At 43.0% G+C, this 17,679-nt stretch overlaps 1 protein-coding gene across 4 annotated transcripts; it reads left to right on the top strand.

Moving 5' to 3' along the window:
• Positions 1-17,477, top strand: rps6kl1 (ribosomal protein S6 kinase-like 1). Of its 4 annotated transcripts, none has more exons than XM_051133911.1 (12): positions 1-251; positions 1,237-1,335; positions 1,807-2,110; positions 3,750-3,874; positions 4,323-4,415; positions 4,541-4,588; positions 5,205-5,337; positions 6,684-7,865; positions 9,194-9,283; positions 9,405-9,490; positions 9,770-9,865; positions 16,329-17,477. In XM_051133911.1, exons 3-12 carry the CDS (start codon positions 1,975-1,977, stop codon positions 16,449-16,451), a joined length of 2,112 nt encoding a protein of 703 aa, XP_050989868.1. In that variant the 5' UTR covers positions 1-251; positions 1,237-1,335; positions 1,807-1,974; the 3' UTR covers positions 16,452-17,477. The 4 variants fall into 4 exon arrangements, with proteins under 4 accessions (XP_050989868.1, XP_050989869.1, XP_050989870.1 ...); XM_051133912.1 differs by having other exon boundaries at positions 1,121-1,335; XM_051133914.1 differs by having other exon boundaries at positions 3-251; positions 9,408-9,490.
• The last annotated feature ends 202 nt before the right edge of the window (positions 17,478-17,679 follow it).

Below are 17,679 nucleotides of genomic sequence, written 5' to 3'. Positions count from 1 at the left end.
ATTAATGACATGTTCTGCTGGCCCAAACAAAGCTTTACTGTTTACAGCATTTTGCCGCTGTGTAACGAAGAGTTAATTACCGCATCCAGGGTGGGGACTGGTAAGCAGCGTGGTGACGTCACGGGGTGACATCATGCTCCGCCAATAGGAAGCGTTTGTTGTTTGGTCTTCCTGATGTTCACAGCGGCGCAGCAGGAGCTGAAGCGGAGCGGATGCTGAGGATGAGGATGAGGAGGCGAGTCACGCACAAGGTTCGTTTTCCCTTCATTTTGTAGTTCGGTAATATATAGACCCATCATTATTTAGTAATAATCTCCGCTCTGTCATAAAGGCTCTGCCTCACATACAGGCACCGTTTAGCGCTGTAACGGTATGACAGTATGTACAGTGTAAAGTCATCGTCATCACCGTAAAATAACGGGATGAGGTCAGGCGTGACGTCACAGGCTTCATGTGTTCATCCATCAATGCGTTAATGCTGTTCTGTTCATCAGCGTTAGTGCTGCTGTGAATATAGTGTGATCTACAAACACACAACTGAACGTGTACACAACATTACCACACAAAATACCTCTCTATTCAAATGAGTATGGTGTCCTCTTGTGTAAGACGAGTCTCCCAGCTGTTTTGGTGACTGTGTCTCAAGCTTAATTGTGACTGTAATTTATGGTATTTTTACAGAAACTATGTTTGGTTTCGTAAATTATGTAAGTTATGTGTTTGTTTTTAATTATTATTATTTTTTTGCTTCCTGAGTTTTAGTACAAAACTTTATTATTATTATTATTATTATTATTATTTTATTTCTATTTTATCATTGTACTGCAGCAAGAAATTTTGTGACATTTTACCTGAGTAAGTTTTGTTGTTTTACACAATAGATTTACTTATTCATAACTGATGTCATATATAATTACAAATAATGCAAATCTTGTCTTATTTTTTTCTTTCACACTGTTTATGTTTGTGTTTATGTGCAATGATCTTGTCTCCAGTCTTGGCTATTAATGAGGAATTAATACATCAGTTCTGCAGTATTATATTTTTTTTTTTCACACTGCTTTGTGTAATGTGTAAAGCACTGTAAATAAAATGTACTTGTCTTAATGTTCTTTGTTAGGAGAATTAACATTACAGGATTACAGTCATTCTCAGAAACCTTCATCGGAAAGCAGTGAGTGTCTCACAGTCTCTGCTCTTCAATATAGGGTGAATATGAACTTTGGTTTTATTCAGGTTAAAGCCTCGCTCGCACTGGAGGCCCATGAGAGACTGTGATTAGATGGAAACACTGAGTCACATGGCTGTTTTATGTGACAGATCTCAGGGGCAAAGGTGAGTCGTAGTGTATTGTGCGCCTTTTTTTTACAAATTTAATAAAACAGGTAGTTCAGACTCTAGATTCTGATCGGATGTGAAATGCCAGCAATGCACATCAGTCTGATTCTTGTGGAAGCTTATTTCTTCTACGGAATACAAATGTAAAAGGTCATTGTTACTTTTTATCTCACAGTTATTTGTCTTGCAAATGTAAGTTTTATAGACAATAGTAATTCAAAGTGCTTTACGTAAAAAGATCATAACATTTAAGAAATAAAATTAACAACAAAAAAATTAAGATTCTAATAAAAATAAGGTAAAAAAAAAAAAAAGGAAACACAGTGAAACAGCTGTTTTAGTCTGGATTTTAAAATATGGCATATTTTTATACAGTTTGTACTATAGTACCACCTTAACTAATGGATATATGTCTGTAAAAAGCTCATGTTTTGTGTATAATGTGGTGTTTTGTAATTTGTCTTGCAGGACACTGGCCTCGCTTCACACGCGTGTGAATACAGGAGAGACGAGGGGCTGCTGAGAGGGTCTTTAATGACCAGAGATGTGCCACTTCACAAGCGTTTTCTCAACTACAGATCCGACACCTGGTTCTGGTTCCTGTGGGCGCTTGTCCTTTCCAGCTGACTGACAAAAATGGCAAAGAAAGACTATCTGCTAGATGCAGCCCAACAGATTCGAATGGCACTGGACCGAGAAGTCAATGAAGACTATGAGGCGGCATTCAGCTACTATAAGAATGGAGTCGATCTGCTGCTCAATGGAGTTCAAGGTAACTTTACTGTTACGTCCTCTGGGCAGCTGGCTGCTGTCATGATGCCAGATTGAAATGTCTTCAAATTATATAGTGATTAAAATTACAGACAGTGTGAAAAACTGATCTTTGAAAAACACATTTGAACCTTGATTTTCACTGATGGTGAAGAACACTTTTGATTTACAATTTAAATCACTTAATATTTATTTCTTTTGTTCATTTAATTTTTGCCTTGACATAAGGGAAAAGTCTGCCACAGACTTTGCTAACCAAACCACAAAATAATCGCTCTAAATTTCATGTGTGTGTCCATGGAAAACTGCATATAATTCTGTGATTAAAAATGTATATTTGTTGCTTGACAGTGACAGTTCTCAGTAACAAACCCATTTTAATAAAATGCAAAATTGGTACTATAGCGATTATTTAAACATTTTGGTGGCTTCAGCCCCTTTAGCCCACCCCTAGCGCCACAACTGTGTTATATAAAATAAGTAGTAGTTGAGATGAGCATAACAGCTGAGAACATCATACCATCTAGGTCCATGAATAGACAGTAGCCAACAAAAACTGAACTGAAAGTGCTATAAATACACAGAATAATGAGGAGCGGAACAAGAGGCAGGTGTGGAGGGAACGGTTAAGAAAATACTAAGAAAGAAAAGGAAAGGAAACATTAACAGCATGTGGCCTTCAAATATTTTTCAATCAGGTAAACATTGTTTAGAAAGTCATAAGCCAGTAAAAAAAAAAACAAAGAACAAAGAAATACATTACATGTAACAGAACAAGTGGCAGGTCTATTAGGACTTAACGCACAAATCTGTTTTGACATGTCATTTAAATATGGATTTCATTACCGAAACTTTGCTGTGTGGTGTTAGCAGCATGAATGGGTTATAAAGTAAGTAAAGAGTGCTGCCTTAATAATCACTGAAGCTGTCAGTCACAAGTTCAGCACAAGCTCACTGTCTGAGTTTTGCACTCCTGGAAAAACTCCAGTTAGAATCATTAAAGCTGACTACACTCCACAATACATCTCTTATTTACATTGTGTTTAGGGTTTATCAATCTTAAATGGTCCGATGGAGGTTGACTCAAATCCCTCCCATTATTAATGGGTCCTAAAGTGGAAACCTGGGAAATCTTGATCATTTGGCCTTAAATTCTAAGTCCGAGGAAGAATGTGCAAAATGAACATGTATCTTGTAATAGACTCTAGAGATCATTTTTTGTATCACTGAGCAAGAATCTTCCTGAGCTGAGTCCGCGTAAGCAAAATTTGTTAAGGGCCGTGACAGAAAGTCAGCTGCTGTGGTTAAACCATGTGAAACATATATAAAAAGCAATACCAAAACAGTTATTAGAGGAAGTGTTTTCAAAACTCATATGCAAAATATTTTGACAAATGAAACTTATGACTCCATGTATACAGACATTTTCATTTATGAGTGAGGTGAAACATAATTTAATCCACATCATGAGCTATTATGGTTTGGAAGAGGAAAACAAAATGCTTGTGTCCTGGAAAAAAAATAAAGGCATGTCTGATAAAATAGCAGATATTCCGGTAGGCATTAAGATTAAGGCCAGGATTTAGCCAAGACCCAATCACAGATCTCCACACTAATGCAGAGTTTTCTCTGTCTTACAGTGGATCCAAATAAAGAGAGACGTGAAGCCGTGAAAAGGAAGACCACTCAGTATCTGAAGAGAGCCGAGGAGATCTTCATCTCTTACTTACAGGACAACATCACTAAAGGATCCACTCATTTAGGAGTAGGTGACGAGTGTGCATGACAGAATATCAGTTTAGGCTTCCACTGAACATGATTTTCTCTTTTTGGTTTGAGTTTTTTGACTTTTATAGCCACACTTTAATGCATTCTGTCCTCTTGTCCTAATATTACTGTTTCTTCTAATATTTCTCTTATTTCTTGTAAAACACAACATACCACTTTAAATAATCAAGCTGTTTAAAGTCAGACCGCTCTGAATGTGGTATTGTCCGACTGTGTTGGTACTGTTATAGGAGTCTCTTAGTGCTAAAATGATTATTAAAAGATTATTGTCCTTGATGTGAACTGGCCTTAACTGGGTGGTTCTTTGCTGCAGTGTGAACCAGACTTTTGCTATCAAAAACATATTATGGCAATGTAAGTCTAAGACAGATACAGGCCATGGTCTGTTTATTTTTTTCTTGACACATTCTTTTTCTGGTCATCAGGGTTATAGTAGCTTACGCTTTCGGTCGATCAGACATCTGAGTTCACCGGTGGAGAACCTGGCGACGTGCAAAGTCATTGGAATCATTGATAAGGTATGTGTGAAATATCTGCTCTTCGTGGTTGACAACTCGTCAGTCATTTTTTTAAATTCCAGGAAGTTAAAGCCATTGGAAGGAAAATATATATAGATTTAGTTATAAATCTGTGTCTTCAACAGGTGCTGACGGTTGAAAGTCTGATAAGCAAGGAGACATTTATCGTTAAGGTAGGCATTTGCGACAGAAGTATTGTAGTGTATGGATTCCTTTCAGAAATGGTCTAACCACAGCGCTGTGTGAGTGCCTGCTGGAATCAGGCCAGCCAGCTGGATCCAGCTCTGGGAATACACTTACGTCTTCTGTTATTAGTGCGAGTCTGTTTGAATTGATCCTGTTAAAAGCTGCTGTGCCTGAATCTGTGTACAAACTCTTCTCAGGTTACTGAAACCAGACACTTGAGATATTAAGCTACAGCTCAAGTATATACATCACAAAGACGTGTGGACAAACACAGAAAATGCTACATTTTAAATTAGCAGTAACTAAAGGAAATACAAAATGCTACCATGGTGTTCATATACAATTTCTAATAATAAATTATTTCATTATTAAAAAAATGTCAAAATCCAGAAATCACTTTATTTTCTGTAAAGAGAAATTCTGAAACCTCACTGTAACCATCATCTTGCAGTTACATTATCTTTTGGAACAGGCCTTATGTCACAAGCACTTTAATGTTGCCTTAAAGGGCTGTTTGAAGAAGCAGCTTATTACTGTAAGTTAAGGAACAGAGCCTAGTGTGTGTTACCTGTAAAACTGTGAAAAATTCTGCTTGCTGGACAGAGTTTACCGAAGTCAAGCTGGGAGAGTCGTGAGAGGTCGACCATCATTCCTCAGGGAGTGCCCTTTATGGTGAAGCTGCTAAAATACTATATCAGTGAAGACACTGTGTTCCTTCATCTAGAACATGTTCAAGGTGAGATAATTCAAGGTTATTTCTGTAGCATTTCTCCCATTGTATATTGTTCCAAAGCAGTTTGACTGACAAAAAGCGATAACAGTAAGGAAAAAGGTCCCAGGTTGTTGGTGAGAAACAAACTTTAAAAAGAACCAAGGAACCACTGGGGAAACCAACTAAATGAATTTGAGAATTGTCCTTGTTCAGCAGATGGGTTTCATTCTGCACTCAAGATGAATGTGTATTGGTGCCTTAAACATCACCCAGAAGCGATTCATATCCATCTATGATAAGACCTTACATCCTTTAGCCTAGACAGTTCATTCAGAAGCCTTGGTCCAGTGTTTCCCAACCCTTTTCCAGGAGACACACCAACAGTTCGCATTTTCAAACTTGTACTAATCAAACACACCTGATTTAATTCATCAGCCAGTTAGCAGAGAGTACAAGACCTGAAATGGATGGGTCAGATAAGGAAGACATCCGAAATGTGTACTGTTGGTGTACCTTCGGGAACAGGGTTGGGAATCACTGCTTTGGTCCAATGACAGAGCCTTGCGGCACTCCATTTTAACCTGTGCGAGGTTGGACAGCTTCTCATCAAATTATAGAGAGACTGATCTTATAGGAAGGATCTGAACTACACTAAAACCTGTTCACAAATACCAACATGATTCCCAACACATATCCATAAGAATATTATGCCCTACACAAGGGGAGTCCAGTCCTGGTCCATGGAAGGCTACTATCCTGCAGACTTTTTGCTACCGCCCTAATCAAACAGACCTGAACAAGCTAACAAAGGCCTTCAAGATTACTAGAAAGCTATGGGCAGGGGAGATTGATCAAGGAGAAAAACCCTGCTGGAAAGTGGACCTCGAGGGCTAGAATTGAGAACCCCTGCCCTACAGGACATTAGCCCTCCTGAAACAAAATTGGACACCCCTGCTCTATAGTATCCAAATCAAAGTCTAATAATGAAAGCGATAAAACTTGTTAAGCATTGCTGTTGCAGAGTTCATACATGGGAATATTGTTTGTTGTACACACTCAGGAATCTTAAAATCTTGTTTTGGAGGTCTACTATCTGCAGAGTTTAGCCTTAACATGGTCAATCTCAACTGCCTTTTAATTTTCTAGTAATCCTTGAAGGTCTTGGGTAACTGGTTCAGGAGTATGATTAAGGTCGGAGCTAAGCTCTGCAAGACAGTGGATCTCAAGGTCCAGATTTGAAGAACACTGATCCACCCAAAAAGTTGACTGGCCATAAGCTCCTCATAGTCACAGGATACTCAGAGAGCATTTGAAAGAGTGGCCCACCTGCTCACAATGGCATAGGGTTTGATGGCTTTGTTTTTCTACAGGTGGAAGACTCTTTTCCAGACTTCACAGAGTCAGAAGTGAAGCAGTCAGGGAGCATCCAGAGTGCTTCAGCCCCAACCAGCACAAGATCTATCTGAAGAACAGCTACACCCTCCCTGCTCTCCGCCAGGAGATTTACCTCAATGAGAATTATGGGAGAACTGCACTTCTTGAGAGGCCAGGCAGCCCAATGAAACATGGTCTTGAGAACTGTACAACCCACTCCTACTGTGAAGATTCAAGATGCCAGCAGGGGGGTTCTCTAGGTTTGTATGCAACAAGGACAGATAATGCGCTTCCTTCTGTCGGTCTACCCAATGGTCTCAAGTCTTTACCTCAGGATAATATTCCTCTTCCCATTCATCCCTGTGTGATTGTGGACACTCGGGATCCTCTTGATGTCACTTCCGACCTTCTAGGAAATGATGTCCGCATTGAGCGCATTGACTCTTGCATAGATCTGAACAAAGCTTGGAATGCTTTGGAACCTGCTCAGGACTGTCAGAATTTCATTGTACCAGGATCAAACTCTGATATTCTAGGATTCGGCATTGTATCCCAGATTACTCCAGCCTCTTTATTTGGTGAAAACGCACAACCAACCCTTTGCAGCACGGTTGATGTTCTTCCACAGAGAGTGCGGATAGTTCCCAACACATCACATTTACCTCCACAAAACCAAATGCATGAACAAGGTATCACTACCTGTAAACCCAGTGGAAATGGACAGATTTCACAGTTTGTGGCTGAATTGAGCAAAGTCGGTTCTCATCACAATCCATTTGAATGTACACCTCAAAAACAAGAAAGTATCTCTTTAGACTTTACAAAGATGACTTCTCGGGTAAACAGTGTTGACATGGTGAGGGAGGTAGGGAATGAGGACGTGGAGAACTGCCAGTTCTTCAACTCTTCATTTAAGCAACCACAAGTTGGCATGATCTCCAGCCTATCAGCACCTACCACAAACACCTCCTACTGGAGCGAGACTGAACTAGAACAGCATAACCCCCAAATTAAGCCCAAGAACTTCAGTGCCAAATCGAAGTGGGGTAGACGGGGACTCCCTGAGGATGAGGTGCGACTGTGGGGGGCTCAGATTCTGTTGGCCTTGGAAAGTCTTCATGAGCAGGGCATTGTGTGCCAGGACCTCAACCCACGTAATATTCTACTCCGCAATAGTGGTAAGTCTTTATCATTGGTCAGGGCTCTTTAACTCTAGTCATAGAGGGCCACTGTCCAGGGGTAGCCAGCACTCCTCCTAGATGGCTACCATCCTGCAGTGTTTAGCTCCAACCTGCTCCTACAGCTACAGCAAACTAAAGGTAGCGTAGGTGATTTCCTAGAGGCTAGCAATAGCAAGCTAGCTTTGAAAGGATAAGATCCCACCCTCCCTGCATAATCACTCTCCAAGGCCATGCCTTCTCCAAAACACATGAATGCGATGTTCAGGAATACTAGAAAATTAGGTGAAAATATTGTGTTAGAGCAGGGTGGAACTGAAGTCTGCAGGAAGGCAGACCTCTAGAGCAGGGTTGGCTACTCTTAAACTATACATTGACAATGGCAGTATTAATATGTAACTTCTCACAGGTAGAATATTATTCAGATATCTGTTTACGCTGGTCTTTTCCATATAATGAAACGAATGGCGATTTACACTGTCAAGATCCAAAAAGGCCATGATTCATTAGAAAAATGGCTTTAAATGTATCACAACAGGATTGTTACCAAATAGCATTGGTTCTTTACCTTTGATTTTACCTCAAATCTCATTTGACCACAAAGAGGCGCAGCAAAGGAGAGAAAAATTGTTGATGAATAAGGTCTTCAATTTCAGTCTGTTCATCATATGACTTCAGAAGATGTGGAATATATGACTAATGGCACTTTTCCACTGTATGGTTCGACTCGTTTGTGTTTAGTACTGCTTTAGAGTGGGTGGGATTATACACATCGCTCCATCAAGCTCTCGCTGGATTCGCTCCTTGGCTATCCACAAAAGGAATGTCTGTACTTCCTCAACGGACCACGAAACAGCCATTTTTGGGTTGTTAAAAAAAAAAAAAGTTGCATTCGATCATTCACTGGCTGTGCTGATTTAAATCTTGCAGGTCTGGTGTCTCGTGTCGGAAGTTCAGTGTCGTTCAGTGACGATTCTCTCCAGCCAATCAATTATCAGCAGGGTTTTACATTTCACATTTTGGTAATGGTACGATTACCAGTTCGATTGGAACCTTAGCTGATGTGGTACTGAAAAAAGTACCAGATACCAGGTACTGTACACAGTGGAAAACGCCCCAAAAGTGAGGCGTACCAAAATGTACCGTGCTGTACCATGCAGTGGAAAAGTGTTATTATTGTCCTTTTCAGCGCTTGATAGTGTAAATCTCCTTCAGTGTATGGAAAAAAAGCAGCTTGGACATTCTGCCTAGTATTTCTTTTTGTGTTTCACAAAAGAGACAACAGTTTTTAGCATTTTTCAAGAGTTGCTCAAACATTTTGCGCACAGGTGAGGCGTGTCTTACGTACTTTGGGCAGTGGACTGAAGTTCAGCCTGAAATTAACCCCAAAGCAATGGAAGAGATGTACTGCGCACCAGGTGAAACATTTCAGATGTTTTTTTTTTTTACAATCTTATCAAACTGCAACAGTACATTTCTAACACACATTCTCCTCTCGAGATGTAATAAGTAGTTGTATTTTTGTTTACTGATTTGGAGCAGAAATTGGAGGTGTGGCAAAAATCACAGAGGCGTGTGATTGGTGGAGTCTCGGCGCTTTATTATATGAGCTTCTGACTGGCATGGTAAGCAGTTCTTTTTATTCCTGGTTTAAAATGGACAAACTTTAAACTAAATCATGGGATGACTGAAAATTGTTCAAATTGTTGGATGAGACATTTTTTATGTTAGCGAACGCCATTGTTTTGTCAAGCACAGAGATAGCTAAACAGGATGTTGAGGTATTATAGCAGTTCCATAAAATCTACTACTTCAATTAAAAATACACAAAAATCTGACAAAAAGTCTTGACTGTTTTGAGAGGAGTCCGTTGTTTTCATTTGTTCAACTCTATTTCTCCGCAGCCCCTGTGGCAGTGCCACCCTGCAGGCGTTCACCCTCACACTCCGCTCCATATCCCAGAATTCCTCAGCACTGCAGCTGCCTCGCTGCTCACTGAGGTAACTGTTTTCTCAATACAAAGTGATAGACAGCATGCTCAGTGATTGCAGGACAGAACTGCACTGGGTTTGCTGGATTTTGTAAAAATATGTCAGTATGTTTTGTGAATACACCAAAAACAGAAGAGTGAGCAGTAGCTCATTATCATTTAACGAGTCATCTTGAACAGAGCTGTTTTTGACAAGGTAAAAAGGATGTTGTTTAACACGACCATCAAGGATGTTTAACCATCCGATGTCCTCTTTAAATCATACATGATATTACATTAAATGAAAAATGATGAGAATGAATGGATGAATGAAGCATGAAAGCAATGTAAATAATACTTATCAATTATTTCTATGTATGATCTGTACTCATATGGGTCATGCTATAATTAGGGGTACATATAGAATTTGACAATGTGAAGAAAAAGTTTTCTTTTTTCCCAAAAACCCCAACATGACCTTACATAGTGCTTTAAAACAATCTATATCGTATAAAGTGTATATATAAAAAAAGGTGATCTGTACGAATTTATTTTTGCTACTGTCCACCATGTTACTTTTACTGGGTAACATTTAACATTTTACATTTAACAATTTTTAGTGTTTTGGGCCTATACTCAACATGGAAGCCTAGAACTACTGATCATATGGTATGTTTAGAAATATATTTTTATAAACAAAACATAAGTTTTAGTTAAATTATCAGTAACACTAGTGTAACACTGTTGACAGTCAATTAATCCACTCCTGACACAGGTTTGCTAGTTTAACCAATATTAGGGGAAAGAGAGAGAACATCACTTCTAGTGTTTAATCCATGTGTTTCTATAGGAAATATGATCATACTGTGCAAATTATGTGAGAATGGGACAAACCATTCCTTTTTGAGGAGGGTTTTCTAGTGGGTAACTTAGTTGACAATGGTTTTTCAGACAAATAAAAAGTTATATCACAATAAACACGTATTGTTTTAGAAGCGCACACCCAAATGTCTTGATAGCCTAATCTAACTGAAGGAAAAACTGTGAAGTTATTTTATATTTGAGGTAACTTTCATGCTTGAATGCAGAGTAGAATAAGCAACTTTAGAAAATCGGACAGCTGAATACCAGGGTGATATGTGATATGAACATCATTTTTGAACAAAAGATATGGCTTTTTTCAACATGTAGTAGTGTGATTGGGAAAAATGTAATTGTGTACTAGAAAATTAAGCGTCGGGGATTTATATTGATGAGAATATATGTTACGAGCCGGGTTTGACTCTCGTCATCTAGCCTCTTCTTTCTATGTCATCTCTCCCTCCCTCTCTCTCCCCCAGCTGTCGGCTGTCGCAATCTGGGTTCGCGCTGATTGCTACGGTACCTGATCCCCACTATGCCCTGATTACCCTCTCTATTTCTACCTGTTTGTTTCTGGGCTTTACTGCCAGATTATTACTCTATATGTCTGAACGCCGTCTCTCTGAAACCCTCTACCTGTTGCAAGATAAGTTTAGTCGTGTCAAGCCAAGTCTGGTCCTGTCGTGTTTATTGTCCGGTCCTGTCGTATTGCAAGTAACTGTCTAGAGTCTTCTTCGTCTGCCCAGTCATCCTGTTTTGCGCCTTCGGCGCCTCATCATTCCCGGGACGCCCACCGCTGGCTTACTCGTACCTGCTGAGGAATCCCCCCTTGCTGCGCTGCCGGAGTCTGCGCGCTCCAGCTGAGACTGTGACTTTTCGTTCCTGTATTTTCCCTGTTCTGCGCTACAGAAGTGGAAGTAGACGGCAGACAGCCTGTGTTAATATTATTACTATCGTTGCCAAGAACGAATAAAGACTTCTGTTTGCTTTTCCTGGCCTTCGCCTCTGGGTCCTTCACTCTTCTCACAACAGAATAATCTGGCCATATCATGGATCCAGCGAAGGAGACCCCCATTCGCTCCGCTGTCGAACTTCAGGGTGCCATGCTGGAGCGACACCAGGAGGAGCTCTCCGCCGCCAGGTATGCCGTGGAGGGGTTGTCACCCCAAGTAACTGAATTGACCAACCAGCTGCAGTCCCTGCGCTCTGAACCAACCGTCATACCACCCCGTTTTCATTCAGAGCCTCGGATTAACAATCCTCCCTGCCGTGCTTTTCTTACTCAATGTGAAGTGGTTTTTTCTCTACAGCCTGCCACCTATGCGGCGGATCGCGCTAAGGTCGCTTTCGTCATTTCTCTCCTTTCTGGACGAGCTCGTGACTGGGGAGCGGCAGTGTGGGAGATGGAGGCTGTTTTTTGTGAACATTTTTCTCTTTTTAAGGAGGAGATGATAAAGGTGTTTGACCGCTCTGTCTTCGGTCAGGAGGCTTCTCGTCTGCTCTCATCTCTTCGCCAGGGAAAGCGGTCCGCGGCTGACTACGCGATTGAATTTCGCACCCTGTCCGCCACTTGCGAGTGGAATGAGCCAGCTCTCACGGCGCGTTTCCTGGAGGGTTTGACGGAGGAGGTCAGGGAGGAGATTCTCTCTCGCGATGTGCCGTCTAGTCTGGATAAGATGGTGGAGTTGGCTATCTGCCTTGACAAGCGTTTTGAGTGGCGCCGCCGCGCTCGTGTACCTGTCCCGCCTCTCCAGCCCATCCCAACCTCTTCTTCCTTAGCCACGCCGAGGACCGATCCTGAGCCTAAGCAACTGGGCAGCCTTTGCATCTCTGGGGCCGAGCGCCAACGCAGAATTCATCACAGGCTGTGTCTCTACTGTGGCGCTGAGGGACACTTCGCTATCCAGTGTCCAGTAAAAGACAGAGCTCGTCCGTAGATCGGGGAGTACGGGCGAGTGTGACTACCTTCTCCCCAGCTAATTCTCCTCGCACCACCTTTCCAGCTTTGTTGTTTTTCGAAGGATCTTCCCGTTCCTGCTCTGCCCTCATTGACTCGGGAGCCGAGGGCAATTTCATTGATGAGGATTGGGCTCTCCAGCACGGCGTCCCCCTTCAAGAACTGGTAGATCCTCTCCCTGTTTACGCTCTGGATGGGAGCGTCTTGTCTAAGATCCTCCGTGTCACCATCCCGGTTAGTCTTACCATTTCTGGCAACCATCAAGAGACTATTACCTTTTTAGTTTTTCGCTTCCCTCTTACCCCAATTGTTTTGGGTCACCCATGGTTAACTCAGCATAATCCTCAGATAAATTGGGTTAAGGGAACCATTCTTTCTTGGGATTTGTCGTGTCATGTCAAGTGTCTAGTCTCGGCTGTACCTGCTGTGTCTTCTGTTTCTGTATTTCAGGAGGAGCTTGATGACCTTTCTGGTGTCCCGAGGGAGTATCACGATCTGCGGGCAGTGTTCAGCCGGTCCCGGGCCGCTTCTCTCCCTCCTCACCGACCATACGATTGCAGTATTGATCTTATTCCTGGTAGCACGCCTCCGCGAGGTAAACTGTATTCCCTGTCCAACCCCGAACGTGAAGCGCTAGAAAAATATCTCTCCGAATCGCTAGCCGCTGGTACTATCGTTCCCTCTTCGTCTCCCGCCGGCGCGGGGTTCTTTTTTGTGGCCGAGAAGGATGGCTCTTTGCGTCCCTGCATTGATTATCGGGGCTTGAACGACATAACTGTCAAGAACCGTTACCCATTGCCACTTATGTCGTCAGCCTTTGAGATTTTGCAGGGAGCAAAGATCTTTACTAAGCTAGACCTCCGTAACGCTTACCATCTAGTACGCATAAAGGAGGGAGACGAATGGAAAACGGCTTTCAATACCCCGCTCGGTCACTTTGAGTACCGGGTTCTTCCCTTCGGTTTGGCTAACGCGCCCTCTGTCTTTCAAGCGCTCGTTAATGATGTCCTGAGGGATATGCTTAATATTTTCGTCTTTGTCTATTTGGACGACATACTGATTTTCTCGCCTTCTGTCTCTGATCATGTCCAGCATGTGCGTCGTGTATTACATTGCTGCTGGAGAATCGCCTCTTTGTAAAGGCAGAGAAATGTGTCTTTCATGTCAAGTCTGTAACTTTTTTGGGCCATGTCGTGTCTGCCGATGGCATTAGTATGGATTTAGCGAAGGTGCGTGCCGTGATCGATTGGCCCATTCCTGATTCCCGTACTGCCCTCCAGAGATTTCTGGGATTTGCAAACTTTTACCGGCGCTTTATACGAAACTTCAGTCAAGTAGCCGCACCCCTGACCGCCCTCACCTCTACTCAGACTCGTTTTGTCTGGTCCGAGTCGGCCCAGGAGGCTTTCGATAAGCTTAAGAAATTATTCTCCTCCGCACCTATCTTGATTACCCCTGACACCACACGTTTATTGTCGAAGTCGACGCGTCGAATGTTGGTGTGGGCGCCGTGTTGTCCCAACGTTCTCCGCTGGACAACCGGATTCATCCGTGCGCATTTTTCTCCCATCGTCTCTCGCCAGCCGAGCGCAATTATGATGTTGGCAACCGCAAACTCCTGGCCATCCGGCCAGGAGTTAGGGGTACCCTGACCTCAGTCCGCCAACGTTTTTGGTGGCCTGCCATCGTCCGTGATGTACGCCGCTACGTTGCCTCGTGTCCAGTCTGTGCTCAGTCTAAGTCTAGTAATTCTCCTCCTGCCGGTCTGCTTCGCCCCCTACCCATTCCGTCCCGTCCGTGGTCGCACATCGCGCTAGATTTCGTCTCAGGGCTGCCGTCCTCGGCAGGCAATACGGTAATTCTTACCGTTATTGACCGCTTCTCGAAAGCAGCCCATTTTATTCCTCTACCTAAACTCCCGTCTGCTAAAGAGACCGCTCTTACGGTTTTTGACCACATCTTTAAGATTCACGGTTTACCCTCCGATATCGTCTCTGACAGAGGTCCACAATTTATCTCCCAATTTTGGAGGGAATTCTGCAGACAGATTGGGGCTACGGTCAGTCTGTCGTCAGGCTTTCACCCACAAACTAATGGTCAAGCCGAACGCGTCAATCAAATTCTCGGGCGCCTGCTCCGTACTCTTGCAGCCCATAACCCCGCCTCTTGGTGCGAGAATCTTCGATGGGCCGAATATGCTTATAACTCCTTGCCATCATCCGCTACTGGCCTCTCCCCCTTTCATGCGTGTCTCGGTTATCAACCTCCGGTGTTCTCCTCTCAGGAGGTAGAGGCTTCCGTACCCTCCGTCCAAGCCCTAATCAGTCGTTGTCGACGTACTTGGAGGAAGGTGCGGCAGGCTTTATGTCAAACTAGAAAGCGCACTCGCCGTGCCGCCAACCGCCACCGTTCCCGAGCCCCTCGTTATGTCTGTGGTCAGAGAGTCTGGTTGTCCACTCGTAATTTGCCTCTTCAACCGCCGTCGCGCAAACTTGCACCCAAGTTTATCGGTCCATTTTCCGTTGTCAAGGTCCTCAATCCGGTAGCGGTACGTCTAAGACTTCCCAATTATTTACGTCGAGTTCACCCAGTTTTCCACGTCTCTTGTATCAAACCTGTCATCCGCCCTCCCTCCCGTCCTTCCCCTCCCTCCCCCCCTGTCATTGTCGAGAACCCCTCTGTCTTTAAGGTCAAGAAGTTGTTGGCTGTCCGCCCTCGGGGAAGGGGCTTTCAGTATTTGGTCGATTGGGAGGGATACGGTCCGGAGGAGAGAAGCTGGATTCCGGCCCGGGACATCCTGGACCGCTCGCTCATCGATGATTTCCTTCACTCGCGTCAGTCCTCGGCCTTGGGAGCGCCCGGAGGCGCTCCTCGGGGGAGGGGTACTGTTACGAGCCGGGTTTGACTCTCGTCATCTAGCCTCTTCTTTCTATGTCATCTCTCCCTCCCTCTCTCTCCCCCAGCTGTCTGCTATCGCAATCTGGGTTCGCGCTGATGGCTACGGCACCTGATCCCCACTATGCCCTGATTACCCTCTCTATTTCTACCTGTTTGTTTCTGGGCTTTACTGCCAGATTATTACTCTATATGTCTGAACGCCGTCTCTCTGAGACCCTCTACCTGTTGCAAGATAAGTTTAGTCGTGTCAAGCCAAGTCTGGTCCTGTCGTGTTTATTGTCCGGTCCTGTCGTATTGCAAGTAACTGTCTAGAGTCTTCTTCGTCTGCCCAGTCATCCTGTTTTGCGCCTTCGGCGCCTCATCATTCCCGGGACGCCCACCGCTGGCTTACTCGTACCTGCTGAGGAATCCCCCCTTGCTGCGCTGCCGGAGTCTGCGCGCTCCAGCTGAGACTGTGACTTTTCGTTCCTGTATTTTCCCTGTTCTGCGCTACAGAAGTGGAAGTAGACGGCAGACAGCCTGTGTTAATATTATTACTATCGTTGCCAAGAACGAATAAAGACTTCTGTTTTCTTTTCCCGGCCTTCGCCTCTGGGTCCTTCACTCTTCTCACAACAATATATTAAAAAAATACTTCATGGACACGAGATGATTATAGAATGACCCATATGTCTGGTGTATGCTTGTCTTATCTTTTCTGTTTTTGCGTTTCCTAACTAAACTAAAAATGTCAGGCGTTGAGCTGCTGCTGATATTTTCCTCTTCCTGTTTCCCGCAGTTGCTCCAGTTCGACGCGTGTTATCGTCTGGGATCAGGAGGAGGCGGTGTGAGCGACATCAAGTGTCATCCGTTCTTTAACTCCGTCCCGTGGCTCACGCTCGGCAGTTCACTGACGCCATAGTGCCTTCCGAAAGTATTCACCCCCTCCGATTGTTTCTGCCTGTTACACCTCCAGATATTTCAGATGATTCACTTTCTGAGTCTGAATTTACTCTCTTAAAAAAAAAAAAGAAACAGAGAGCATATTTACGAATGATTGTACTTCTGAAAATATTGCACAATGTGTAAGAATGGCCTCATTTATGAGAGTAAATATCATTAATCTCACCATCTGAAAAGCACACTAAAGCTCTGTTTGGACTGGATTACTAATACTAATACTAATATTAATACCTAATATTAATAATGCAGTATGCATTGTTGCACAATAAAAAGAAGTATGGAACACTGACACGTTGTCACAGGACAGCCATCTGCAGTGGCAGCCATCATACAGCTGATAAAAACACCACAATAATCTACAAGTAATCCACACCACTCCAGTCCATCAGTTCACATCTTGAGAAGATGAAACAAATCCATCATTAAGATGAAATGGTAAGAGTGGCGTGCTAATCTGAACATGGACTAAGAGTGTCAGGTATAATGATTATTAAAAGTGCAGATACTGGAAACAGGTCACTGTATTTTTAATTTGATGGGCAGAAACAATAATTGTAGGTGAATCTTTCGAGAAGGTCTGAGATGGATCACACAGCACTGAAAGTCCCAAAGACCTCTGATCATCTCAGGAGGATTCATGCTTTATTCGTTGTACTTTTACCACCATCTGGTGGCAGCAGGAGTAATTTCTCCACATCAGCAGTTTTCTACACCACACTTGCAGTGAAATCAAGGACAATTAAATGTCTGGAAAATGAATTGCAGTGTCCTAGTTATCACACGCTTCCTACAGAAATGGACCTGCATGAAGCTGCAGAGAGCAGACGGGTCGTCCGGCACACATTCAGGGCATTAAAACTGCACTCGTTGTACTGCGGACGTGCAGATGAAATGCAATATTACACATTCAGTTGTGTTCTGTCCTCTTCATTTTTGATTCAGTGTTTCTTATGTGATCGCATTGAATAAACCTACTCATTTCTTACGAGTTTATTGCACGTCCTTCTGAGAAATGCTGCTGAAAGTACACAAATGCATATCATCTGTCAAGCAAATGTATTAACATGCATGTCTAATGAGAAGCACAAAACACTTTTTATTAACTTTATATAAATTTTTAAGAAGAGTATTAATAAATAAACCACATGTTTGTGAAATAGTAAAGCAGGGGAGGTTTATGGTTTCTA

Source organism: Labeo rohita, chromosome 17 (genome assembly GCF_022985175.1).
Source record: "Labeo rohita strain BAU-BD-2019 chromosome 17, IGBB_LRoh.1.0, whole genome shotgun sequence".
NCBI lineage: Eukaryota > Metazoa > Chordata > Actinopteri > Cypriniformes > Cyprinidae > Labeo > Labeo rohita.
The sequence above is the reverse complement of the archived record's forward strand: the minus strand, read 5'-3'. Positions and strand labels throughout refer to the sequence as shown.